Source organism: Scyliorhinus canicula, chromosome 1 (genome assembly GCF_902713615.1).
Source record: "Scyliorhinus canicula chromosome 1, sScyCan1.1, whole genome shotgun sequence".
In the NCBI taxonomy this organism is placed as follows: Eukaryota; Metazoa; Chordata; class Chondrichthyes; order Carcharhiniformes; family Scyliorhinidae; genus Scyliorhinus; species Scyliorhinus canicula.
This window is the reverse complement of record NC_052146.1, coordinates 205,418,616-205,445,516: the sequence shown is the minus strand read 5'-3', so window position 1 is coordinate 205,445,516 and position 26,901 is coordinate 205,418,616. Positions and strand designations below refer to the sequence as shown.

Genomic DNA, 26,901 nt, shown 5'->3' with positions numbered 1-26,901 from the left:
CGTTATATTGAATGGCAAGTAGAAATGCGCTTCAAGGCACAACATTTCACAGAGTGCAGAGGTATTAATAACTGACCCTGGCTAGCTCTCATGATTTTTGATATTATCAGCGTTACTTGATGTGCTATCAGCTTGTTGCATATTGCAAGCCAAATATTGTTGTCTACAGATCCGCAAGAGTCATTCCCAATGTATGTGTCACCATTTCAACAGTTGACAGTGTGGCAAAACCAATAAAACGTTATCTTTGGATTTCCCTGTACAATACTACAAGCATGCAATCAGGTGAAATAAACCAACCTCTCTTTGCAAGGGTAACATTGGGTTCGTATTTCTCGATGAGCTGTTGCACTTGTTCGGGTTTCACTGGAGGGTAGAGTATCTCATTCAAGCGTGGATCTCTCTGCTTAGAATTGATGAATTCTGTCATCTGGTCCACAGTTAGATACGAACTGGTCTTTGCACCACTGAAATAAGTGAAGGAATAATGATTTCATTTACAGTGGAAGAATGTCCAATACTTTGAAATAAGATGCAATTGAATATTTGTTTTTAAAAGTTCATTACTCTTGCACTTTCACATCTTCAATTTTGCTGGTATTCTTAGATTCACTGAGAAAAACTGATAGGATAATCACTGCTGGTCACTTAGGAAAGACGATCATGCCTATTGTGGTAATTCATTCCTCAAAAGAAAAATCAATATAGTGGGCAGGATTGTCCGGCCCACCTTACCAGTGGGATCTTCAAATCCCGACAAAGGTGACCCTCCTGTGATGGAACGTCCAGTGGCGGGATGGACAAGCCACGCAGAACATGGTAGGCATCAGCTGGACCGGTCATGCCGTGCAGGTGGTGGTAAATCCCAGCCAGTGACTTTGAATTTGTGGCCTGGAGTTTTGGATTTTAAAGGTTTATTTTGGGTTTCCAGGGCGACCGGCGATTGTCTGACCCGGATTGGCCGAGCGGCCTGCCGTTCGCGACCATTTCACGACGGCGGCAACAACACCTGGTTGCCGCCGTCGTGCAACGGGTGTGAGATGCCCGTTTGGGGCTTGTAGGGGGCCTGGTGGGGAATGTGCACCACAACTGTGCTCGGGAGGGGACAGGCCCGTGATCGGTGCCCACCGATCGTAGGGCCGGCGTCTCAATCGGACGCACTATGTCCCCTCCGCCGCCCCGCAAGATCAAGCCGCCACGTCTTGCTGAGGGGAAAGACGGCCACCACGCATGTGCGGGTTCGAGCAGTCAGCGTTGTGACGTCAGCCGCCCATGCGTGGGTTGGAGCCGGCCAACACGGCACATGCGTGGCTCACGTCACATAGGCGCCGTCGTCGCGTCACATAGGCGCGCTGCCCGGCGGCCGAGAGTAACGGAGCGCCGCTTCTAGCTCCCCGGGTGGGGGTGAACAAGGTGCGAGCAGCGGGCTCCGAGGCCGTCGTGACACTCGGCCGAGTTCACGACGGCCTTCAAGATTTTCCGCAGGAGCGGAGAATCGCGCCGATTGGCTTTGGAATCTCTGAGTCGGTCACTTGTAGGTTCAGATCTCACTTTCCGACTTGAATACAAAAATCTAAGTCGGCACTCCAGTGATGAACTGAGGGAGTGCTGCACTATCAGGGGTGCTGTCTTTCAGAAGAGATGTTATACTGAGGCCCCGTCTGCCTCCCTGGTGAATGTGAGAGATCCCCTGGCACGATTTCAAAGAGGAATAGGGGCATTCTCCCTGTGGCCCTGGTCAATATTCATCCTTCAGTCAACATCACCAAAGCAGATTATCTGGTCCTTATCTCATTACTACTTGTGGAAGTTTGTTGTGTGAAAATGTTTCTTACGTCTCAACAGAGACAAAAGTATTTCTTTGCTCTAAAGGACTTTTAATTGGTGCAATCCAAAATCTCCTGCCACAAACAGATGGTTAAGGGAGGTCTGAAGTTTGTTGAGGTCATTAGAGACCTGTGGGGGTGGGGCCGGTCAGAGAAAGGGGTATATAAGGGTCAGTGGTTGTGACCATGGACGAGTGCCTTGGCGGTTATGAGTTCAAATCTCAGTGTTGAATTGTCAAGAAGAATTCAATAAATCTGGCAAAATTATTGCTCAAGGATCTGGGGGGGTAAGGAAGAGATTTTCTTCGACACAGTCAGTTAGGATGATATGGAATACGCTGCCTAAAAGAATGGTGGGGGCAGATTCAAGTGTAACATTCAAAATTCAACTGATTAATTACTTGAAACGGTGAACTTGTCAGGGCAATGGAGAATGAGTGGATCTGATTGGATAGCTCTTTCATGGAGCTGGCTCAAGCAGGATTGGAGGAATGGCCTCCTTTTACATGTAAGATTCCATTCATTGAAGAAATATAAAGAGAACAAGTCCAGAAATTCCTTGTGGTCTTGATTCTAATCTTACATATGCTTTATTTTTAAGCACAGTCCAGGGAAGGCTCCTGGGCATGGAGGGATTTTCTTATGAGGGGAATTTGAGTAGGTTGGGCCTGTACTCATTGGAGTTTAGAAAAATGAACAGTGACTTTAGTGAGCCAAGTAGGATTCTCAGGAGTAGATGCTGAGGGAATGTTGGGATCAGAGGGCATAATCTCAGAGTAAATCTCCCATTTAAGACAGAGATGAGGAGGAACTCTTCTCTCAGAGGGTAGTGAATCTGTGGAATTCTTTATTGCAGCGGGCTGTAGAGGCTGGGTCGTCAAGGCTGAGATAGACAGATTTTAATCAGTCAGAGAATTGAAGATTATGAGAATAAGGCGGGAAAGTATTGAGGGTTATATCAGATCAACCATGATCTCATTGAATGGCACAGCAGACTCGATGAGCCGAATGGCCGACTCCTGCTGCTACGTCTTATGGTCTAAATCGTATCAAGGTTCATAGATTTTCAGCAGTCTTTCAAGTAATTGGTGATAAATTTCTCTGTGTTACATTTATTCCAGACACAATGAAAGCTTTAATTGTGTGATGAATGCAATACATAAAATGGTTTCTAGCCATCTATTTCATTGTCTCACAAATTATGTTTCAAGCATTGTTGTATGCAATGTGAATTCATTCTCTTTCTCTCCCTCTCTCCCTCTCTCACTTTTAGTAAAGATAGACTGCATCTTCCAATTCCTGAAAATACTTCTTCATCTATCCAGTTTCTTCGATTCACATCCAGAAATTATCACTAAACCCAGAGCAGAAGAATGAAGATGGCAAAACATGGCAGTGAGATGGCCGGTAAAGAAAGCCCATCACTGCCCACCAATGCCAACGTCCAGGTTACTACTGGGAAAGAGACACAGGCATGGGTAGGCCATTCAGCCCCTCAAGCCTGTTCTATCATTCAATAAGCTGATCATGGCTGAGATGTTTCCAAACTCCATTTACCTGCCTTGGCTCTATATCCCTCACTTATCATTGGCTAACAAAAGTCTATTGAATGGGAATATAAATTGTACTTTTTTATCTGCTTTTACTACTTATTGATCAAATGACTAATGAAACAGCAGTTGATAGTGCTAATAATAAACTGAACCAATTATACAGTAGGATAGAGGATAGTTGATGAATGGTAATATTGATATAAAAATCACACATTGCAAATGAGAACAGATACATCATTGTACAGACTTGAGTAAAGATGGCACAATAATGCCCAGAGGTGAATATTCACCACTGACAGTATTCAGTCAGGTGTACCATTAAACTAAGCAAGTGCTATATTGTGAAATGCGCCTTAAGACCATTGAATTCATGTTGTTTGAACCTTGTATAATGCACAAAAGTAACACGTAAGATATTGCTTGCTTATCCTTCAAACAACTTATCCTTCAAAATTATTGGCTTATTGCAAAAGGCTCAGAGAAAGGAGTGAGAAGGATATTTGGAAGCATTCACCAAAAGGAACATAGTGTGATCCAAGATTTTTAAGCTCAAGAGAGATGTGTTTAAGATGGATGCAATAAGGGGTGGGACTTTCCAGCCCCTCCCGTTGGTGGGGCTTCCTGGTCTGGCCAAAGCTGACCCCTGCCGTGGGTACTCCAGTGGAAGGGCGGCCAAGTCATGAAAAACGCTGTCAACTTTGGCGGGAGTTCAACAACCTTCGCCACAGGAAAACCTGCTGTGAGGAAGGCTGGAACATTCTGGCCAAGGTTGTTACCTCACTCTTGCTGCAGTCTCCTCGGTCCTACAATCCTTCAAGACCTCGACGCTCCCCGATTTTAATCTCTCCACCAATTGGTGGCTGTGCCTTCAACTGCCTCGGTCTGGATTCCATGTCTGAAGCTCTCTGTCTCTTTAGCTCTCTCGCCTACTCTAAGACACTCTTTAAACTCTCTCTCTTCAATCAAGCTTTTGGTCACTATACCTAATGTCTCTTTATATGGCTTGGCATCAAACTTTGAAAACGCTCCTGCAAAGTGCGTTGGGGCATTTTACTCTGTTAAATGTGCAATATAAATGCAAGTTGCCGTTATTTAATTTATCATGTGATCAGAGTAGAGGACATGGGTGCAGAATTAACAGGTCTCACGCAAGACTAGAAATTCAAATGTTATTACCATCTAACGGAGGATACTCCTTATGCTTGCAGCAAAAGCAGTCATTTCTATTAAAAATATAATTTAAATAAATATGTGCTTAAGGACGAGACTGAAGGTCGTCAGATTAAATGCAAACAGATATGATCAAATATTCCACAGAATGCAATGGTTCTTTTCACTGTTTTGATTGTGGAAATGTTCCCAGGTTAGGAAGGTCACGTAGTCCATAATATTAGATTCAAATCCTGGAATTTCACTAAATTAGATTTAGTGTTCAGAGAGAAATATCAAAGGGCTCTTTTGAAAGCTTAATTTTTAATTACTCACCTCTCCAGAGTTTCAGGGTGATGGTACAAACTGCGAGAGTCAAACCAACTATTTTCCGGTTCCCCTTTTTAAAGCTATATTACTGGTTCAAAAATAGCCGCAGCAAAAATGTGTTAAAGCTGCTTAAGCTTCCATTTAACCCCCTGCCTGTTATCTGCCCTGCTAAATTGATTATTGTTGCGGCTGGGTTTGCTGCCAATGTTACACATGTGCAATTGTATGCGTGGCTGCTGTCTTTATAGAGGACAATGTGCAGCAGGGCCTCTGTGGTCATCGCTAGCCTGGAATTGCAAATATTACAGCGCCAGCAGCGCAGGCTAACACTTTTTTAAAAATATATTTTTATTCAAAATGTTCACATTTTTACACAAACAAAACTCAATGCATCCCCACCCCTTGGCAACAACCAGGTGTAATGTCTCAGGCAAGTGACCACGCGGAAGCAATGTCTGTAACAAGAAATTTGGTTTCATTCAGATTACTATACACTCCTCCAATTCCCCGAAGTGTCTCCCACCCCAGGCCCTCACCTGGGCCAGTGTATTTACATCCCAGTAGTCCTTTGAACAGAAAGGGTTAGCCGCGTCCCCTCATCTGGGTAGATCATATTCAGGTGAGGCCACAGATCCCTGGGTCTCCTGCATGGTTATAACACCAGGGGGCGATTTTCCAGCCTCGTTGCACTCTCGCTTGAGCAAAATGAGGCCAGTGAATAGCGAGAGAGTCCACAAACGCGAACCGCGCCAGGCGCCAGTTTCTGATGCAGCCGGTCCAATCCCATAGGCGAAATCGGGATCTCGCCGCAGCGTGGTGAGAAACCAATTATCACCACTTCAGCCCTATTTCCATACAATTAATGAGAGCCACCTCATATCCAGCAGCCTCCCGTCATTCAGCTGCCTCCCCAACAAGTGGTCTCGCTGCCGCCAATTAGTACTCCTTTTGAAAAACGTGAACCTGGCGGAATGGCTTCTGTGGGGAGCGCAGGAGGTGAGTAGCCATCTTTGCTCACAGGCAAAGAGCCCGGGAGTGCTCGGCTCCCACCCCAGTGTGCAGCGGGGACAGTCAACTGGGAGTGGGGACCCTCCTCAGGGTCCAACATGGGAGGGTGGGGGCAACCAGGGGAAACCACATGTGGCACCACCATGCCAACCCCTGCATCGTGTGTACATGTTCCGGGAGTAACCCTTGTCCCTGCCCGTCTGCCCCACCAACCACCCATAACCCCCACCGGCTGCCAAGGCCTCTGCCATGTGGCTGAAGGCTATTGCTAACAGGGAATTGGCAACTGTGGTTAAGTGAGCACTTCATACAACCCAAGTGGATTTCCGTGGGTAGACAGGCCATGTAGCATGTGCAGCTCATTGCCTAGCATCCCAATCACACCTTGATGCCTGGACACTGTGCTTGAATGCTGTGGGAGGCAACACCACACACACAACGTCATCAGAGGGGTGGAACTCGGCAGAGCTTGTGGCCACCATCGCCACTTCATGGGACTTGTCCTAGTTGGCACCCAGCACCCCCTTCTCCTGCTCGGTGCCCATAGGGCCCTAGGGTTCACCTGGGGACAGAGGGGCAGCTGGTTTGAGCCCCGGCTGCCCCTGCATCATCTGGTTCTGCCAGCCCTGCTACCTCCCCATGGTCTGCACCATTGTGTCCACACCCTCGGACAAAAGAAGCTGTCACCATTTATGAGGGTGGATTCATGTCTCCTGCAAGTAATGTCATTGAATTCTGGGGATGACAAGCGCACATGCTCAGAAGCGCTGTTGGTGCACATCTTGTATTGGCTGCAGTTACGGATCGGGATTCTCCGGTCATTGTAATTCAATTTTCCTGCCGGCAGCACATCCCCTGCCAATAGGCTTTGCAGCGGCGAGGGGTTATTAAAATGGGAAACCCCATTGGCAATTGGCAGGAAGATAGAATCCCACCTCTAGCGAATGGCGGGTCACTGAGAAACATGTGGCTGGCGGAATGGAGAATCCCACCCACAGTTTATTGTTCCACTGTATGCAGCACAATGATGCTGAAAATGTCCCAAATGATTGCACTTCAGAGATCTGTTGTTGCTATTTTTAATGCCTGCTTCATGTTTGCTGTGAGAGTTGGGTGCAAAAGTGCAGCTTATTTAAATAAGGGTTGACTGATGGAAATTGCACATCATTTTAGTCGATTCCTGTAATCTTCTCAATGGGAAACCTCTCTGACTGTGACAGAATATGGAGACTGAATGAATGAGGGAGGAAGTGACATTTTGAACTTTTAAAGCAGGACACAGGTTTCTGAATCATTGCTTGGGTGTTTGATTTCCCCTAATGAATATATTTTTTAAATTAAATATTGGGTGGGATTCTCCGGTCCCTCAGTTTTGTGTTTCTTGATGGCATGCCGTTCACTGGTGGTGGGATTCTTCCGTCGCTTGGCAATGGGATCTCTCACTGAAGCCGCCCCATGTCACCGGGAAACCCACAGGTGGGGTTGTGCTACTGGCGGGAAAAGTGAATTACAACGGCCGGAGAATTTCGGCCATTTCCTCTATTATGACTCTCAGGGCGGAATATTATGGGGTTGTGGACGGTTCCCTCACCACCTCTCCCAGCAGCCCCATGCCCCCCCTCAAAACAACGTTCACCTTTTCCGCACTGGCCTGCCCCGCAGCCATCACCTGCTGTAGATGGGTTTAACAAGGGTTGAGGGGGACTACCATCCCTCACTATGGGGGAAGTCCTGCCCTGGGGAGCTGCTGGTCAGATTGGTCAGCAGCTCTATCGGTCCTGGCAGCGCTGCCCGGTCCGCAGGAGGAGGACAAAGGAGGCCCAAATGGATTCCTGGGAACAATCGAAAGGTAAGAGGGCATTAAACAACGAAAATGGACCATTTAGCACAGCAGGACTGATCCAGATAGCCAGACTATCTATGACGGGCTCTGGCCGTCTATCTAAAGTAGCGAGCACAAGCCCCGATTTCAGTATTTGCATAGTGCAGTGCAAGATAAAAGGGAGGAATTATTTATAAGTCATCAATACTGCAGCCAGAGAAGAGCCTTGAGACAAAATGCAAGGTCAGAGATATCTTCTCAAACATCCGACATTGAATCAAACAAGAAAAGAGATTTCTTACTAGTCTGAAAAGATGTTGTCAATCTCAGGCCGAGGACAAATGTTATTCAAGAACGCTTGGAATACTTCAGCTGTGAAATTTTCTTGCGGAATGGAGTCATTCTATAGGGGAAAATGCAAAAAACATGTCACTAGCACTATACTGTTATTTTAAAAATTAGTTACAACTTTATTGCAGGTGATGTAATATGTGAGACTACCTACACCACATAGATTGCAGCGGTAATAAATAAATAAACAAATAAACAGGTACAACAAATAGCATCAGAAACAACTCAGAACGTGAGTGGATATAATACTCCTGGGGCTTTGATAACATCGTGAGAGAGTTTCATTGCTACTGATATGAATAATCAACTAAACCTTACACTGTCAATTAAAAATAGAATTCAAATTGACAACTTCTTAGTATTTCCAACGATGTCAAGCAAAACCCTATTTATAAATTTTAAACTAATCTGAAAGTCATAAGAAATAGGAGCAGGATTAGGGTGCCGATCCCTTCGAGCCAGTTCCACCATTCAGTAAGATCAGAGATGATCTGAACTTGGCCCTAACTCTATTTTCCGGTCTGATCCCCATAATCCATGACTTCCTGGTCGTTCAAATATCTGTCCTATTCAGCCTCGAATATATGCAATGACCTGGCCTCTGCTGCTCTCTGACGTACAGAATTCCAAAAATTCACAGCCCTCTGAAGAATCTCCCCCTCATCTGTCTTAAAGGAATGACCCCTTATTCTGAAACGGTGCCCCTTAGTTCTAGATTCCCCCAGGAGGGGAAAGATTCTCTCAGCATCCAGTCTGTCAAGCTCACTCAGAATATTATATGCTTCAATAAGATCACCTCTCATTTTTCTAATACTCCATTGAGTATGGGGCCCAACCTGCTCAACTTTTCCTCAGAAGACAAACGTCTTCACCCCATGAATCGACCTGGTGACCTTTCTCTGAACGGATTCCAATGCAGGTGTATCCCTTCTTAAATAAGGAGACCAGACTGTACATGGTATTGCAAATGCGGTCTCACCAAAGTACCGTCCTGTTGTAACAAAGCTTCCCTACCTTGATAATCTATCCCCCCTGCAATAAAAGCCAACATTCCATATACCGTCCAGTAATATACTGTAGCTACATGTTAACATTTTGTGATGTGTGCACATGGACACTTTATCGAGCCTGTCAAGCCCTCAGAAGTGTTTATATTTCAATCAGATCACCTCTCATTCTTCTAAACTTCAGTGAGTAAAGGCCCAACTTGCACACCATTTTGTCATAAGATACAACTCCTTCATCCCAGTAATCAACCCAATGAACCTTCTTGGGCCTCGGAAACATCGGGCGAGTGCCGTTCAGTGCTGGTCCCACAACTGGGGACAAGACAGAACGGCACTTGGGGTGGGTGGGGGTGGTTCCCCATGGGATTCGAGGCCCGAGGTGGTTGCCCTCTGGGCAGGGTGGTACCCTGGCACTGGTGGTGCCACCTTGTCACTGCCCACCTGGCATGCTGGCAGTGCCAGGGTGCCCAGGTTGCACTAGTAGGGGCACTTCCAGAATGTAAGGCTGGCAGTGCCAAGGTACCAGGCTGGCTTTCTTTCCACGGCGAGGATCAGGCCGGGGGTGCCCTGTGCATGTTAGGTGGGGTGCGGGAGGGTCACAAGGACTCCCTTATAGGTGAGATGGGGCCTTGGAAGGATTCGGAAGTTATGTTGGGGGGTCGGGAGATCAGAGCACCATTTAAAAATGGCATAAAAAAGCAACGTGGCACAGTGCTTAGCACTGATCCTCACAGTGCTAGGGACAAGGTGTCAATTCCAGCCTTGGGTGACTGCGTGGAGTTTGCACTTTCTCCCGTCTCTGCGTGCATTTCCTCCAGGTGTGATGGTTTTCTCCCACAGTCCAAAGATGTACAGCTTAGGTGAATTGACCATGAAATAAGATTTGCAGGTCAGGTGGGGTTACGGGGATCGGGCGCGGGAGTGGGCCTAGTTAGGGTGCTCTTTCAGAGGGTCGGTGCAGATTTGATGGGCCAAATGGCCTCCTTTTGCACTGTAGGCATTCTAGGATTCTATGATTCTGAATTGCTTCTAATACAAGTATTAAATGAAACAACCAAAATGTATACAATATTCGAGGTGGGGGGTCTTCACAATGCTATGTTCAGTTTTCAAGGAGGAACAACAGTAACTTAACCCTCAGAAACAGATGGATTGGGACGGGGTGAGATGTTGAAACTTTTAAAATCCCAAACCCAACCTGCCTACGTCCTGGTTGAATGGTGACCGTAGAATCTCTACAGTGCAGAAGGAAGCCATTTGGCCCATCGATTCTGCACCGACCCCCCGAAAGAATGCTCTACCTAAGCTCACTCCCCTGACCCATCCCCATAGCCCCACCTAACCTGGATATCTTTGGACACTAGGTGGAGGAAAGGGTCTGTGCGTGGGGAGGGGGGGTTATGTGGAGGGGGTTCCTTTAGGCAATGGGGGGTCTCCCTATCACTGGGATCCCTGTGCATGCGAGGGAGGGGGGCCGGGGTCAGCCTGTAGTGCTGTGGGGGCATGGGGCTTATGACTCGGGTGCAATTTTGATCTGATGCCCAATTCTCCGTCCCATTGGGGGGCACGTTCTGGGCATCCCAGGGCGGAGAATCCAGCCCACGGTCTTTTCACCCAGAGTTCCATTCTGGGATCTTTCCGTCCAGCTGTGAGTGGAACACAAAAGGGGCTGGACAAGTGTTGGGACAAGGTACGGTGAACTAATCCATTCCGAGGAGGCTGTTTGGCCAATTTAAATATTTTAATGTCTGACTTAATCTGTTTTGCAATTTAATTGTGTTTGACTGGTTTTCACAAGACTCATGAAACCAGACAGCTAAAGGGAGATGGGGACAGATTCAGGGAGAAGCTGACCCCTTCCCACTCCCGCCCCCAAATTCTCCCAGATCCCTTCATCACACAACCCCCTTATCATTAACTCAGCCCAAGGTTAGGGACCGGACCCACTGCACGCCCCCCCCCCCCCCCCCACCCCTGACAGTGGGTTCGAACCCACCCACATTCCAACGGCAGGTGACCCAACCTCCTGCTGCAGCTTGCTCCACATCGACTGAAAACCAAGCCTGTCGATTGCCTTGGAGTTCGGTAGAGGGAGAAATCTATCATGGGAAAACTAGGGCCATCAAGGTTCCCTGTCAGAAGCCCCATGCCCTGCCTAACAGCTCCCCCATGTCAGAATTCAGCCCAAAGTCTCCACTCCCTGCAGTACATCTGTCAGCTGTCACCAAACATAATCTCTCGAGAGATAGAGAAAATACTGAAAACTGTAATAAAAACAAAAAAAAAATGCTTGAAATTAACAACTGGATCAAAACAAACAAATTGTCCAAAGGATCCCTACAGTGCAGAGGGAGGCCATTTGGCCCAGTGAATTTGCACCGACCCGCCGAAAGAGCATAAAAGCAAATTAATGCGGATTCTGGAATCTGAACCAAAATCAGAAAATACTGGACAATCTCAACAAGTCTGACAGCATCTGTGGAGAGAGAAGGGAGCTAACGTTTCAAGTCTGGATGACTCTTTGTCGAAGCTGGAGAAAACTGGAAATGGGTCAGATTTATACTGTTGTGGACGGTGGGTGTGTGGAGTGGTGGGGCTGGATAAGGGGTCAGTGATAGGTGAAGATTGACAAAGACATTGTGGGCTGAAAGACAAAAGTAACATAAATGGAGGTAACTAAGAGTGCTGATAGTGGCACATAACAAGATTAGAATGTGTGAGTCCGAACAAAGGTGCGTCATAGAATTTCATAGAATTTACAGTGCAGAAGGAGGCCATTCGGCCCATCGAGTCTGCACCGGCTCTTGCAAAGAGCACCCTACCCAAGGTCAACACCTCCACCCTATCCCCATAACACTGTAACCCCACCCAACACTAAGGGCAATTTTGGACACTAAGGGCAATTTATCAAGGCCAATCCACCTAACCTGCACATCTTTGCGACTGTGGGAGGAAACCGGAACACCCGGAGGAAACCCACACACACATGGGGAGGATGTGCAGACTCCGCACAGACAGTGACCCAAGCCGGAATCGAACCTGGGGCCCTGGAGCTGTGAAGCGATTGTGCTATCCACAATGCTACCATGCTGCCCGTGTCAAAGGGCAACTAGGAATAGTTGGCCCAAATGGAGTGGGGGAGGGGAAAAATGATGAGGGAAAACCAGATCAATGGAAGAAATGAAAATAAATTGATAGAAATAAGAATCGTGTGAAGGTGGAGGGGAGAGTTCATAGTCTGAGGTTATTAAACTCAATGTTAAGTCCAGAAGGTTGTAATGTGCCTAATAGGAAGATGAGATGCTTTCCCTCCAGTTTTCACTGGGCTTCACTGGAACATTGCAGCAGGCCAAGGACGGACATGTGGACGTGAGAGCAGGACAGTGAGTTGAAATGCCAAGCAACAGGAAGGTCTGGGTCCTGCTTGTGGATGGACCGAAGATGTTCTTCAAAGCGGTCACCCAGTCTACATTTAATCTCTCCAATGTACAGTAAACTGCATTGCGAGCAGCGAATGCAACAGACCAGATTGAAGGAGGTGCATGAGAAGCGCTGCCTCGCTTGAAGAGAGTGTTTAGGGCCGGAGTTGGTGAGCAGGGAGGAGGTAAAGAGGCAGGTCTTACACCTTCTGCAATTGCAGGGGAAGGTGCCATGGGAAGAGGGTGAGGTGTTGGGGGTGATGGAGGAGTGGACCAGGGTAATCCGGAGGAACGGCTCCTGTGTAATGCTGACAGGGGGAGTGAGGAGAAGATGTGTTTGGTGGTGGCATCATGCTGGAGTTGACGGAACTGGTGGAGGATGATTCTTTGAATCGGGTGAAAAGTGAGGACAAGGAGGACAATATCCTGGTTCTGGGAGGCAGGGGAAGGAATGAGAACAGGGGTACGGGAGATTGGTCGGACACGATGGAGAGCTCTGTCAATCACAGTGGGTGGAAAATCAAAATTAAGGAAGATTGAAGACATGCCAGCAGCACCATTTTGGAACGTGGCACAACCGGAACTGATGCAACGGAGGCAAAGAAACTAGGATGGAGTCCGTGGAGGATGTGAGGTGTGACAAGGTGTAGTCGAGGTAGCTGTGGGAGTGGGTTTGTAATGATACTAGTGGACAGTCTATCCTCAAAAATTGAAATAGAAAGGTCAAGGAAGGGGGCGGGAGGTGTCGAAAGAGCAATCCATCTAGACCCACGGCCCCACCCTATCCCCATAACCTCACACATGGATCATGGCCAGTCCACCTAACCAGTACATCTTTGGACACTAAAGGGTAATTAAGCACTGTATTTGTCAGAAGGTTATGTTCTATTATACAACACAGTTTAACAGAAAAAAGATTTCAAACTAAAAGATAAAATAGATTTCTGTTGGTCATCAGTCAGGACATCACTCATATTTATACAGCTAGTTATCTCTTCCCCTTGGTCCTGATGTTTATTTTCCGTCTGATATCTGAAAGATAGAATTCATTGGTCTTACTTCTGCAACTGATTTATGGTATTCTTTGGATAAAAATGTCAGGTGACAGACTTGACTCCGTGACGGTGATCTACCCCCGCTCCGGGCTTGACCATTTACTCCAGGCTGACACCTCAATGCAGTACGGAGGGAGGGCCATGTTGCCGGACGTGCTGTCTTTTCAATGGGATGCTAAGCCGGGGCCCCATCTCCCTTGCAGGTTGATGTTAAAGATCCCATGGTACATTTGAAGGGAGAGCAGAGGAGTTCACCAAGTACCCTGGCCAATCTTTAGCCCTCAATCAATAGCAGAAATTGATGATCTGGTCATTTATTTCATCACTGTTTGTGGGAGTTTGTTGTGTAGAATTTGGCTGTTACATTTTCCACATTACAACATGACTACACTTTAAAAGTACTTACTTTTATGTAAAACACTTTGGGGTATTCTGTGCATGTGAAAGTGCGGTGTTAGGGGGCTGGTTTAGCATAGTGGGCTAAACAGCTGGCTTGTAATGCAGAACAATGCCAGCAGCGCGGGTTCAATTCCCGTGCCATCCTCCCCGAACAGGGACCGGAATATGGCTTTTCACAGTAACTTCATTGAAGCCTACTTGTGACAATAAGCGATTATTATATGCAATTCTTGCTTTTCTTTTTACATCCAAAATTTCCTTTCCAGTCATCAAGAAATATGTACAGTATTTCTTATCAATTCAACAATTCAGCAACATAAAAGGCATGCTAGTCTTTATTAATCACAATAAATAGGAGTTGGAATAGACCATGTTGTCCTGAGCCTGTTCCGTGATTTAATAAGACCAGCTGATCTTCCCCACTGTTGGAATATGAGGGTTCCAAGATTATTATACTTCAGGACTGTAGCATTAAACTTAGGGCTGAGGGAGTCATGTGACCTGTTCTGAAATCTGCCTGACGCTAAGCCATGGTTTGATTGTTCGAGATCAAAGGAAGGCTGTCCATTTATTTGGAGGATGAAAGGGAGTTGGGTTCAAAGGCAGATAAATTAGCATTTCTACCTGGATGCGAGGTTACTATATTTCACTCTGTGATGGGGAACAGAGCTAGGAAGCTTTTTTTTCTTTCCCTTCAGATTAATGAATATCACAGGCAGACATCAGAGATTCTCTGCGGTCGGCAGACAGTAGCAGCTGCTTGACTTTGTGACCTACCATGACCGGTGTGGGAGGGAGACGGTCTTTAGTTAAAGAGACACAGCCTGCAGCCTTATCTGGATTCTGGGAGATTTGTTCTGGCATGATCAAGAGGGAAGAAGAATCATCAAAACATGCGTTATTGTTGGTGGTGGATTTAAGAAACTCTCAGAAATCTGAGCAAGTCTCCTGGAGATGAGCACTCCGAGTTACTACTTGGTAAAATGGCAAAACAGGAACCCACTGGAATCTGGGAGTAACTGTGGACTGTTTGTTATAAGGACGGTAATTCAATGGGGAGTGTGGTGTGTGATTAAAATAAAATGGGATTTTCTTTCTCTCTGTAGTTTGATGTTTAAGTTGTCTATGAAAAAAAGTAGTGTTTAGTCAACAGTACCTGAAGTCATTTGTTACTGTAAAAGTTTAAAATGCGATATCTTGTTGCATCATTCTTTCAGCTATAAACTCAAAGTTCAAATCACTTAGAAAAATCCTTCAGCTCTACAGGAACAGTAATACTACCGTATCCCCAAATCCTATGATTTCCTTCCTGTTACCATTTTGCAGAGAGTTAGATGACTTGTTAAGTGGCTTACTGACACCATCTCGGGCACCTAAGAAAGATACTAGAGATGGTGCTCACTGAATCAGCATCTGATATGAGCCAATATTTTCAAGGGAAGAATGATTATGTTTGGAGAAAAGCGACTCACATCACCTTGGATCAGATGATAGCTCTCATATCTGTATGGTCGAAGATTGTAGGTTGAAACTCCTGTCAGATTTGGAATGCGCAGTCGCGGTTGATATTTCAGTGTAGCGCTGTGGGAGCGCTACATTGTCAGATATGCTGACCTTTGGTTCATTGGAAGTTAACAGTATCATTGCATTAAAACAGGGAGCTATCCAAGTTCACACTCTTCCCTGATTTAAAGACAGATTAACTGGTCCTGATGACCGTGTTTACAGACATAACAACATTCACTGAACTTCAGTGGTGATGGTCTTGGGAGCTATAATGTACAATGTGAAGGTGAGATGCAAGAGACAGAAGGACCAGTAAAAAGCATCCATAGAAGAACCCCCGAGGTTATTCGGGTCGACATCTTGGGAAAGATTTTCACTGAAAAACGCGCAGTGAGTGGGGATTGGTCAATAAGTTGGCGGGAGGGCGTATATAGTTGGGGATAACCGAGGATTTGGGATTCGTTCTTACATTTTGCTTTCCTTGCAGCATGGTAGTGACACCAATGATAGGTTCTCAGGTAAAAGGCCTAGCATAATTAACAGCTGGATTCAATAGGGTTAGGGGGTGGGGATAAGGACAATCAGAGGGGTAAAAGTGTGGGTAATCAGGGGGATGAGGATCAATCAGGGGAGAGGTGTTGAATACAGGAAGCTGGTGAGTTGAGAGCAAAGGAGTAGGCATGGTGAAGGGCAGATCAAAGGCCTTGGACCATATATGCAAGGTGAGGGGCGAGGGGCCCTATTCCCAGAGGCTCCTTAGCCAGGCACCTATAACCATGGCCACCTGAAAAGCACCATGGAATTATGGTGCATTTTAATGGCCCATTTCCCAGGACAATAGAACTCCAATCAAGCAACCGGTATAGCCACAGACTGATCGGCGCCATTCCCTTTACTCAGAAAGCCCAACTGCCAAGATCAATGACCACTAAGGACCCGCCCAGCTACCAAGGCACCCACCCTTCTATTGGCCGAAATCAAAGACGGTGATCAGAGCCCTGTCGAACTATTGGATCCAAGGTTAAGGACCGCCCCAAAGAGCGCGAAATCCCAGAGAGATAAAAGAGAGCACAGCCATGTGTTCTGTCTCTTTTGGATCCGGCCTGTGCCAACCCAATTGCAGCAGGAACAGCCAGCCAAGTTCAAGACCAATGATCGCTACCTGACGGATGAGCCCAGCAGAGGCAGAGCCGCTTTCTTCGAACCAGCCAAGTGAAATCCAGATAAAGGCCTTATCCATTTGCACAGTGCCGGTAGCCCTGAAGTTAAGTATAGGTTATTGTAGCTAATTGATGTAGTTTAACTCATAGTAGATATTGTGTTTGCATGTCGAGGTAACTCCTGTGTATGAAAATAAACCATCTTTTGAACTAACTAACTGGTTGTGTGGTCATTTGATCAATATAAGGGAAGGCTTGTGGTTCACCAACATTATCATTAATATTAGCAACAGTATTGGCGACGCTGTTGGGATCGGAAACGAGTAACAAATCGCATCCCGGCGATAGGTGTGAAGGCACATGCTTCCTGAAGCCTCTGAGTGCTTTTTTAGAGGAAGCTGTCAGGTTTCACAGCTCTGGAAACCCTTCTGACAGCAATAACATTTCAAAACCTGTATGGCAATGAGGCTCGTGACTTAAAGGTGTAAACCACCTCCTTGAACAGGTTTGATCATCCGACCAGGTACCTTCAAGCTTCAGTGAAAGCCAGAAAAGGAGGGATTAAAGCTGGGTTTGAGTTGGGAAACAGATTTTGTTTTGACTTTAACACCGCAAGACCCAACATAAAACTGACCATTTTCTTTCTGTTAAAATTCCCTCCCTTTATCGACACGGTATTAATTGGTCATTAGCACAACCATTTATCATGAAATATAAAGGAAGAGCTTTGGAATATTTCTGAGTGATAGTAGACCTTTTTTATTCCTTTCTCGATAACCTTAGTAATTTCTCTCCACAGGGATTTTACTCTATGTGTGACATGTGTCTTGTATTACATAACAGCCTTAATGAGGCAGCACAAAATAAGGAACAAAATAGCTTGATTTCTGCTCAACAAGTCAAGATTACTTTATTATTCACAGCACACACCAAGCTCCAAGAGGGACAATTTCAATAGATCATTTGTGTTAATGCGTTTTGCCCCTATGACGTACCAAAACATCGCTGTGACCTTGCATTCATTTGTGTAGTCGGAGCAATGGAAATGAGACGCCTGATGCCAAGATCTGTTCAGCATCTGCTTTTGCACAGTTATTTATTTTGCTCCTGGGTTTCAGTAGCTTGCAATGAAGCAGCCTCTACCTTGGAAGTTCAATAACGTTCTGTGCAGTTCCAAAGTCCCTGCATTAATGTATCACTGCCAATCATCCATCAGTGTCTCTGCCGCTTTAATAAGATTTATGCGCTCATCTACCTGCAGCTCATGCAAATGAAGCAACTCATTGATTGTCAGGAACCCAAGCAGTGCGTGCTCCAAAATCCTGGACAATAGTTCATTTCTTTCAAAGCATGAGAGTCCTGTGGAATGCAAATTCTTTGGACATCACACAGAATGTAATGTAATCCGGGCAACAAAAAAAAAAGATTGCTTTAATTCCCAAGACCCAAATTATTTCTGGACTGGGTGATACTTCTGTGTCAACGTCTTTCGATAAAATGTTTCTGGGCTGCATAGCAATGAGCGGCACAGAAAGAACACTCGAGAGGAAGGTGTTGAGTACATGGGGCTGGTTTAGCACAGGGCAAAATCTCTGTCCTTGAAAGCAGACCAAAGCAGGCCAGCAGCACGGTTCAATTCCCATGCCAGCCTCCCCGAACAGGTGCCGGAATGTGGCGACTAGGGGCTTTTCACAGTAACTTCATTTGAAGCCTACTTGTGACAATAAGCGATTTTCATTTTTCATTTCACTCTGCACCAGGACCAGAGAGAGGAATCACGGGCCCCAGTGCTTCTCCTGTTTCTGGGTCCTCAGGTGTGTCTGTGCAACAGAACTTTTAGGAGACCTGAGAACAAAGTGTGAATGGTTCACAAATGCATCTGAGTGTGATCAGCGAGTCTGAATACTCTGCTGACTACAATATATTTTCGATATCTACTATAATTTTTATAAAAATAATAATCTTTATTGTCACAAGTAGGCTTACATTAACACTGCAATGAAGTTACTGTGAAAAGCCCCTAGTCGCCACATTCTACCGCCTGTCCAGGTACACAGAGGCAGAATTTAGTGTCTAAATTACCCAACAGCACGTCTTTCGGGACTTGTGGGAGGAAACCGGAGCTCCTGGAGGAAACCCTCGCAGACACAGGGAGAACAGACAGTGACCCAAATTGGGAATCAAACCTGGGACCCTGGAGCTGTGACGCAACAGTACTACCCACTGTGCTACTGTGCTTCCCACCGTGCTGTGCAACACCACTTTATCCCCATGTTTTAGCACCTCAAAAAACTCAGAAAAAGCATCAAAGATAGAGTGGGATAATAGGTAAATAGACAAAAGGTTAAGATTGAAGTCAATGGAAAAGGCTTGAGAATCATATGCTGTGTAAAACTGATTACTAATTAATTGTGAGCCCATGTCCTGATAATCTCACTACACAAAGCCAGCTCACAGTAAACTATCGTTAGCAATAAAATAAACAGAACTCTAGCCATGATTCCGTCCTCTGTTCACAAGGCAATTATGGATGACAAAGGCCCAGTTCATCCCATCCGAAGCAGAATGACATCTGAATATATGCATGAGGAGTAGGCTACTCGATCCCCCCGAGCCTGCTTTGCCATTTGAGCATATTTCCTACAGTATATCAGTGGCTATTACTCAAAAGTATTTAATTGGCTGTAAATCGATTTTGGACATTGTGAAAGATGCTGTATAATTGTAGATTTTGTCTTGCTTTCAGCCCACCTGCCACCAGTGGGCCGAAGCAAAGGAGAGTCTTTGCTCTGGAGCACTAAAGTTTGAGTTGCAAAGAGACTCTTCATAACAGTAATAATTTTAGTGTTCTTACTTCCTAATTATCAGCAACAAGAACATCGTGTATTTACACAGCACATTTAATGTAATAAAAAAGTCCCGATTAAGGCACTTCATAGGGACATGATCAAATTAAATTTGACACCGAGTCACTTGAGGAAATAATAGGGAGAATATCTAAACGTTTGGTCAAGGAAGGAGATTTTAGGGAATGTCTTTATGTCGGAAAGTGAGGTAAAGAAGAGAAAGGAGGGCATTCCACAGCTTAGAGAACGGATATCTGAAGGCACGGCACCCAAGGGTGCAGTGAATAACATTGGAAATGCCTCAAGAGGCTAGAATTAAAGAAGCACAGATATCTTGGGAGGGTTGTGGGGCTGGAGAAAGTTACAGAGATAGGGGAGGGTTGAGGACACACAGGGGTTTGAAAAGGGATTCAAAATAAATTGAAAGGAAACAATTTGAAAATGGAGGTAGGAACAGAACTAGCTGGTAGATGTCCGCCATTTTGTTGGGCTGTAAGTCAGCTGACTGGTCAATCATTCACATAAGTCAGGCTTTGCGTTGCTTGTTTGGGAGATCAATAGAATCCATATAGTGCCCATCTAGTCTGCACCGACCCTCCAAAAGAGTACCCTACCTCGGCCCACTCTCCTGCCCAATCCCCATAACTCCACCTAGCCTTTGGACCTTAAGGGGCAATTTAGCATGGCCAATCCACCGAACATGCACATCTTTGGACTGTGGGAGGAAACCAGAACACCCGGAGGAAACCCACGCAGTCACAGGGAGACTGTGCAAACTCCACACAGTCACTCGAGGCCAGAATTAAAGTCAGGTCCCTGGTCTGTGAGGTAGTAGTGCCAACCACTGTGCCATGATTCTTCCTCGAATCAAGTGGGTCAATGGTTAGAAGATGAAAACACAATCACAGCTTTGAAACAAAAGAGACTGTGTGTAGATAATGGGCGTGCTTCAGCAGACGCAAGTTAAAGTCCGATTTTGGATGCGTTTGGCGGGGAGTTTCATGACTGTTGCGTTGATTAAATCAGCGACCAATATTCATGGCATTTAGTGCCAAAAATGAACCCACACGAGATTCTCGACATTACTGTCTCCCTCACTGTCTGATTCGCCTGAATCACGACTCAGCTGCTCGCCGTTGACAAGGGGGAGCTGTTTTTAAGCGCTCCCTCAGCACTCACTCCAGTCAACAAACAAGCTTGGCAACGGGCAGATCTGCTCCTCACTTTGCGGATATCGACCTCACAAGGCTTGTGGATGAGAGGCAGGGCACCCTGTTCCCCTGAGGGGGTTGGAGAACCAGCAGCAGGGTCAGCAATATCGCCTGGGAGGCAGTGGCAGCAGCTATCAGTGTGGACACATGATCAGGAGGACCTTCGTCCAACGTCGGAAGAAAACCTCCAACAAGTTACAAGGATAAAGTTACCACCTCTTTCCTGGCATCGGTTTTGCCTGCCTCAGATTACCAAACCCCCCCCCCCCCGCCGCCATGGCGGACACCTTACACCCTCCCCCCATCTGATCTTCATCCTTTTTCCTGAGAACCCCCCTGGCACCCAGCAGCTCATACCCTTCATGTTCAGGTGCGTTGCCCACACATGCCACCTGCTATAGAACCCTATATCCATCAAGCGTGTGGCTCACAATGCCCGCTCTTTGTCCCTGCAAGAGAAGATAGCCCCATAATAAACAGGAAAGAGCCAAGAAGGGAGGAAGAATCCCAGAAATTTGAGCCCTCACCCATTATGAGGAACGGGTTCTGGAGATCGCAGGATTGACTGAGGAGAGAGCAGCCACCGGCAGCGAGGTTAGTCTGTGCCAGATAACTGAGGATCCATTTCCCCTTCACCCAGATGACCTGTCTCAGACAAAGTGATCCTTGACCACATGTCCATTGTCTTACAGGATCACTGTCTGATGAGGCCGGGTCATCCGGAGTGGTACACACACCCCTTGCCACCAAAGAGAACACCTCAGAGGAGAGCTCCGGGAGACCACCGGTGAGGAGTCACATCTACCACCTCTACCTTCCACCAGCACAGAGACACACGCATTGGTTGGCGACATTAGTGGACAGGCTTCTGGGGACAATTTAGTGAACACCACACAGTTGATGATGCACATCAGGTGGAGGCAGGAACATCCAAGGGAAACAGCAGTTGGAGGTCTGCTGGATCCCAGCACACAGCTGGGACCCAGCCAGATGCCAAACCTCTGGCCAAGTTTTCAAAGAGCTGATGCAGATGATAGGACACAGCCATGAGATTCAGGTGGGGGTGTCAGCCTTAGTTTATTGTCAACACTGATACCATTAATAGTCAATTCCTGAAAACAGACAAGAGAGCCACTTAGCCCAATACATATCATCAGGAAAGCCTGCAGCTTGGATGATGCAGTTGGATACATCCTCAGCTGATATTAAAGAAAAGAAGCAAAGCATTAATGTTGAATATGTGCTGCGGTGCTGTCAGAGACGCCTTGCAATGCACATAAAACTTTACAAAAGAAATTAGGGCTGAAAAAACATCAAACAACTGGCTTTGGATTGGAATGACTGGAAGATGGTGGAAAATACCTCGCCTTGGGTGTCGTGAAATTTGAAATATGGAACCTAATTTATTTTGAAAGGCTGCTCATTACATTGTGACTCGACCCAGCAGGAATAACTTTGCCATAAATAAGTAAGTAAGAAAGAAGATGGCTGTCAAAGATGCTTACTAATTGATAGCTGAGCCAAGAGAATGTTGTTTGAGGAAGAAGAGAATGATGACAATTCCATTTAAGGTTTTTGACGCAGAAAGGAGATCAAAGATTAACAAGCGAGACTTATGCCTATTTATACTGAAATGTTCCTCTGCAAGCCCTATTGCTTCTATTGCTCTCCTCATGGGTGTGTGAGTGCCAGGGTGGGACTGTGTTAATCCACTTACTTTTCTGAAGAAAGGCAAAACACTTGTGAGTTGGGGTGGCCATTTTGAAACCACTGGTAATTGATTTGCTATTGGGAAGGACGGTGAGTGAACAGCAACTAAAACATGCATGAAACAGCTCAAAAGAGCAATAAGGATTAAGAAAAGTGCTACATGGATCAAGTGTTGGAACAAACGATGCAGCCTTTGGAAGGAATATGTGTTTTCCGATTCATCATTTATGAGACACAAGCAGATACAAGGGCAAGATGGTTGCAGACTCCTGGGAACTAGGAACAGGAGTCTACATAAGATACATATGATATGGTGCAAACATTATGAAGGCACGTGGCACAGTGGTTAGCACTGCTGTCTCATAACACCAGGGACCCGGGTTCGATTCCAAGCTCAGGTGACTGTGTGGAGTTTGCACGTTCTCCCCGTGTCTACATTCATTTCCTCCGTGTGGTTCAGTTTCCTCCCACAGTCCAAAGATGTGCAGGTTGGGTGGATTGGCCATGCTAAATTGCCCCTTAGTGTCCAAAGGTAAGGGATAGGACAGGAATTGGGCCCAGGTAGGGTGACTTTCGGAGAGGCAGTGCAGACTCGATGGGCCAAATGGCCTCCTTCTGCACAGTAGGGATTCTATTCTATGGATTATGGAGGAAGACTGTTACAACAGTAACTGCAAACTCCGGAATGTCAGAAACTGCTATGTAGTTTGTGAAAAAAACGTATTCAGTGAAGACACTCTTTCCCCCTCCCCCAATGAGTATCCTGGAGCAATGATAAAACTCATAACTCACCTCTTTTGACTCCTCATGCACCCGTGTGTCTGAAAGGAAACAAAACAGCCCTCTTTGCAGGGAACATCTAAAAGCAATGTACAGTGGCAACCAAATCACTGCAAGAACTCACTTTGCCTGGCTTATTCAGAAAACGAGGTGTTTGAAAAGAGCCGGCTCCTCTAAGCCTGTCCAACAACACACTGAGTCATTTTCTTTGAATTCTGCATTGCGTTGTAAAGGAAAAGATAATGCAGATCAGGGAGAGGAAGAGGGAGAGAATGCAGTTCTCCATCTGTATGCACACAAATGATGGTCATTGACTAAAGAACCTATGGATCCAGATATTAAGGATCAAATTTTTTAATGAACAATGATCTGGGAGCATAGGCTGACTGTGCAGCCAGAGGAGATGGTTTCCCCTTTCCCTGCATCAGTTGATGGAGAAGTAGAACCATTCATGACTGTAACAAGTTTTCCCAGGAATTTGCAGCAGAAACAAGGCAGGAGGGGATGCTTCTAAAGCCATTGGCGGCATCTGGAATAGGATTTACCACTGGTTCAATGGGGGTGTTGAAGAAACACTTACACATGGCATTCAACAATCACTGAGATAACTCAGATCATAACAATGCTTTTTTAAAATTTGTTCACGGTTTGTGGGCATCACTGGCCTGGCGGACATTTATTGTCCAAGTCTAACTGCCCTTGAGTAGGTGGTGATGTATTACCTCCTTGAACAGCTGCAGTCAGTGTGATGTGGCTACACCCACAGTGCTGTTAGGGAAGGGAGTTCTAAGACTTTGGCCATATAGCAGTGAAGGAATGAGGTAGAGTTCCAAGACAGGGTGATACAAAACTTGGGCGGAGACCGGAGCATGGTGCTCCCATATGTCTGGTGCCCTTGCCCTTCCAGCAGGTAGAGGCCACAGGTTTGGAAGGTGGTTTCAAAGGAGCTTTTGTAAGCTGCTGCAGTACATCTTGTGGAGTTACATCTTGTGGAAGCTTCTGAGTATTGAGTCAACAACATCTCTGTTTCTTTCAGGTCTCCTTTCAATCCCATTACCTCAGGGAGCTTCGGGCCTGTGTTAAGCACCCTATAAATCCATGAGAGGGCAAGAGAAAGTAGTTCCTCCAAGGGCAGCTGCTTGCCTGAGGAGAGAATCACCACAATTCTTCAAGACTCCAGAAGGAATTTAGCTGCACACCTTCTCTAAACACTGCTTGTTAAACTCGGGGAAATCTTTGTGGCAACAATATTCAGAAACCAGAGCAATTGAGGTGACTGGCAGAAAGTGTCGACATAGTCATCAGAAACAGTTGCAATGAGAGTGCAGGAAGTGAACGGCAGCTTCAGGTGAATTTTGAAAGGCTGTAATGGACTTGCAAGTTTGTGTGGATTCCTAGACTGGCAGAAAGTGTCGACATAGTCATCAGAAACAGTTGCAATGAGAGTGCAGGAAGTGAACGGCAGCTTCAGGTGAATTTTGAAAGGCTGTAATGGACTTGCAAGTTTGTGTGGATTCCTAGTCCATCTCTGCTTCAATCTGCTATTCCTTCTCATTGGGAAACTTGCTATATGGTTTCCTGTTTACAGCCAATTGTGTAGGTAAGCTGTTTTCAGGCTTACCAATCCATGGTAGCTAAACTCAACTCGTTTCTGAGTCTCCTTATGTCAGTTGCTTGCCAACAGAAAGTTCCAGAACGCACAACAGAAGCCAACCACTCACAAATCATAATTTCTCCAGCAGCAGTTTAACTATCTGAGGAATATGAGAACATGATTAATAACGCAAATCCAGCAAGTGCCAATATGATATACTTTTGTATGCCCACATTTAACTGGCCAGATACATATTAGATTCATAGAATCCCTTCAGTGCAGAAGGAGGCCATTTGGCCCATCAAGTCTGCACAATTCCTTCGAATGAGCATTCTACCCACGGCCACTCTCCCGTCCACTCTGCCCTTAACCTCACAACCTGACTTGCATATCCCTGGACACTAAGGGGCAATTTAGCATGGCCAATCCACCTAACCTGCACATCTTTGGACTGTGGGAGGAAACCAGAGCACCCGGAGGAAACCCACAGATATGGGGAGAAAGCACAAACTCCAGACATGCAGTCACCCAAGGCCGGAATTGAACCTAGGTCCCTGGCGCTGTGAGGCAGCAATGCTAACCACCATGTCGCTGTGCCGCCTTTCAGATAAGTGCCTTAGCTGTCCTCAACTTTCCCTCATTAGCAATCAACAACTCACCCCTCCCGACTTCACAAACCCATGATTACGATTCACCTTTCCCTCGTATACAATGTCTCCTTTGCTACCAATACACAGGCAAATACCAACAGACAGATATTATTACCAAAGCCCCATAGCTAACACCCCTCTACTGCTGAACTATACCTCCAGATGGCACGGTGACACAGTGGTTATCACTGCTGCCTCACAGCGCCAGGGACCCGGGTTGATTCTGACCTCAGGCGACTGTGAAGTTTGCACATTTTTCTCGTGTCTGCGCAGGTTTCTTATGGGTGCTCCGGTTTCCTGCCACAATCCAAGGATGTGCAGGTTAGGTGGACTGCATATGCTAAATTGTCCCCAGGTGGAGTTACAAGGATAGGGTGGCAGATTGGGCTGACGTTAGGCTGCTATTTCAGAGGGTTGGTGCAGACCCAATGAGCCTCCCCTTCACTGTAGGGATTCTATGATTCAGTGATTCTATGTCACCAACTGAATTTGATTTTCTTTCTCTAAAGCTGAATCAGAAGAATGTTTTTTTTTAATTTTCTGACTTCAAAGAGCACAAACATTCCATTCAGAATTAACATAATTAGTTCAGTGCCTTGGATGGGAACAAATTGTCCTCCACGTTTTGGAAATTTTGTATCCTGTCACTTGCAATTTTGTGTGTCTGAACATTTTGTTACAACAAGTTTGTTAATGGATATGTCTTTTGTGTTGATAATATCTTCTGGACGTGCACTAAAACCGCCAGATGATAGCCTCTAGGCCAGGGGTGGGCAAACGTTTCCGTGCAAGGGCCACATTCAGAAATTCACAATTTTAAAGGGCCGCATAGTATATTAAGTAAAATAATTAATATTTAAAATAGCCAAAATAAAAGGTTTTTAAAGAAAAAAAAAGCAATTAATTTTTATTAATTAATATTTTAAAGTAGAAACTTTACATGAAACACATTTATTTGAAAAACAAAGTAACTCAGTTTAAAGAAAAAAAAGAAATGAATTTTTATTAATTAATATTTTAAAGTAGAAACTTCACATGAAACACATGTTGTGCCGAGCAATGATCACCCTACTTAAGTCAACGTCTCCACCCTACACCAGTAACCCAACAGCCCCCCCCCCCCCATTAACCTTATTTTATTTATTTTTTTATTTAAAAACATTTTTTTTTATGACTTGATCTTGGTGGGCCGCATAAAGACCTTTGGCGGGCCGCATGCGGCCCGCGGGCCGTAGTTTGCCCACCCCTGCTCTAGGCTATCTATATTTATCTTCTTGTCAGAGTGCCATAGCCTCGTCTCATAATATGGTGTGCTCATATTTTTTTTTAAATGACAATATTTTGAAGAACTATTTAGCGCAATTGTTTATTTAATTGTGATTGATTGACAGCCATGACTACAAAGGAATTAAGGCCACCAGACACAAGAAACAGAACTCACTACTTCTGACATAGTGACCATATTTTCATATATTTCAATGATTAACTCCTAGTTTCCCCAACCCCATGAATGCAATTTCACTCA

At 45.7% G+C, this 26,901-nt stretch overlaps 1 protein-coding gene across 3 annotated transcripts in view; it reads right to left on the bottom strand.

The window, feature by feature from the left end:
• LOC119971165 (1-phosphatidylinositol 4,5-bisphosphate phosphodiesterase beta-1) overlaps window positions 1-26,901 on the bottom strand; it is a 983,652-nt gene that overhangs the window by 306,652 nt on the left and 650,099 nt on the right. For all 3 annotated transcript variants that reach the window (XM_038806377.1, XM_038806362.1, XM_038806370.1), the window contains 2 exons: window positions 7,991-8,091; window positions 301-467 (listed from right to left, as the gene is read on the bottom strand). In XM_038806377.1, the coding sequence (XP_038662305.1) occupies window positions 301-467; window positions 7,991-8,091 (268 nt within the window). The remainder of the gene's footprint in view (window positions 1-300; window positions 468-7,990; window positions 8,092-26,901) is intronic.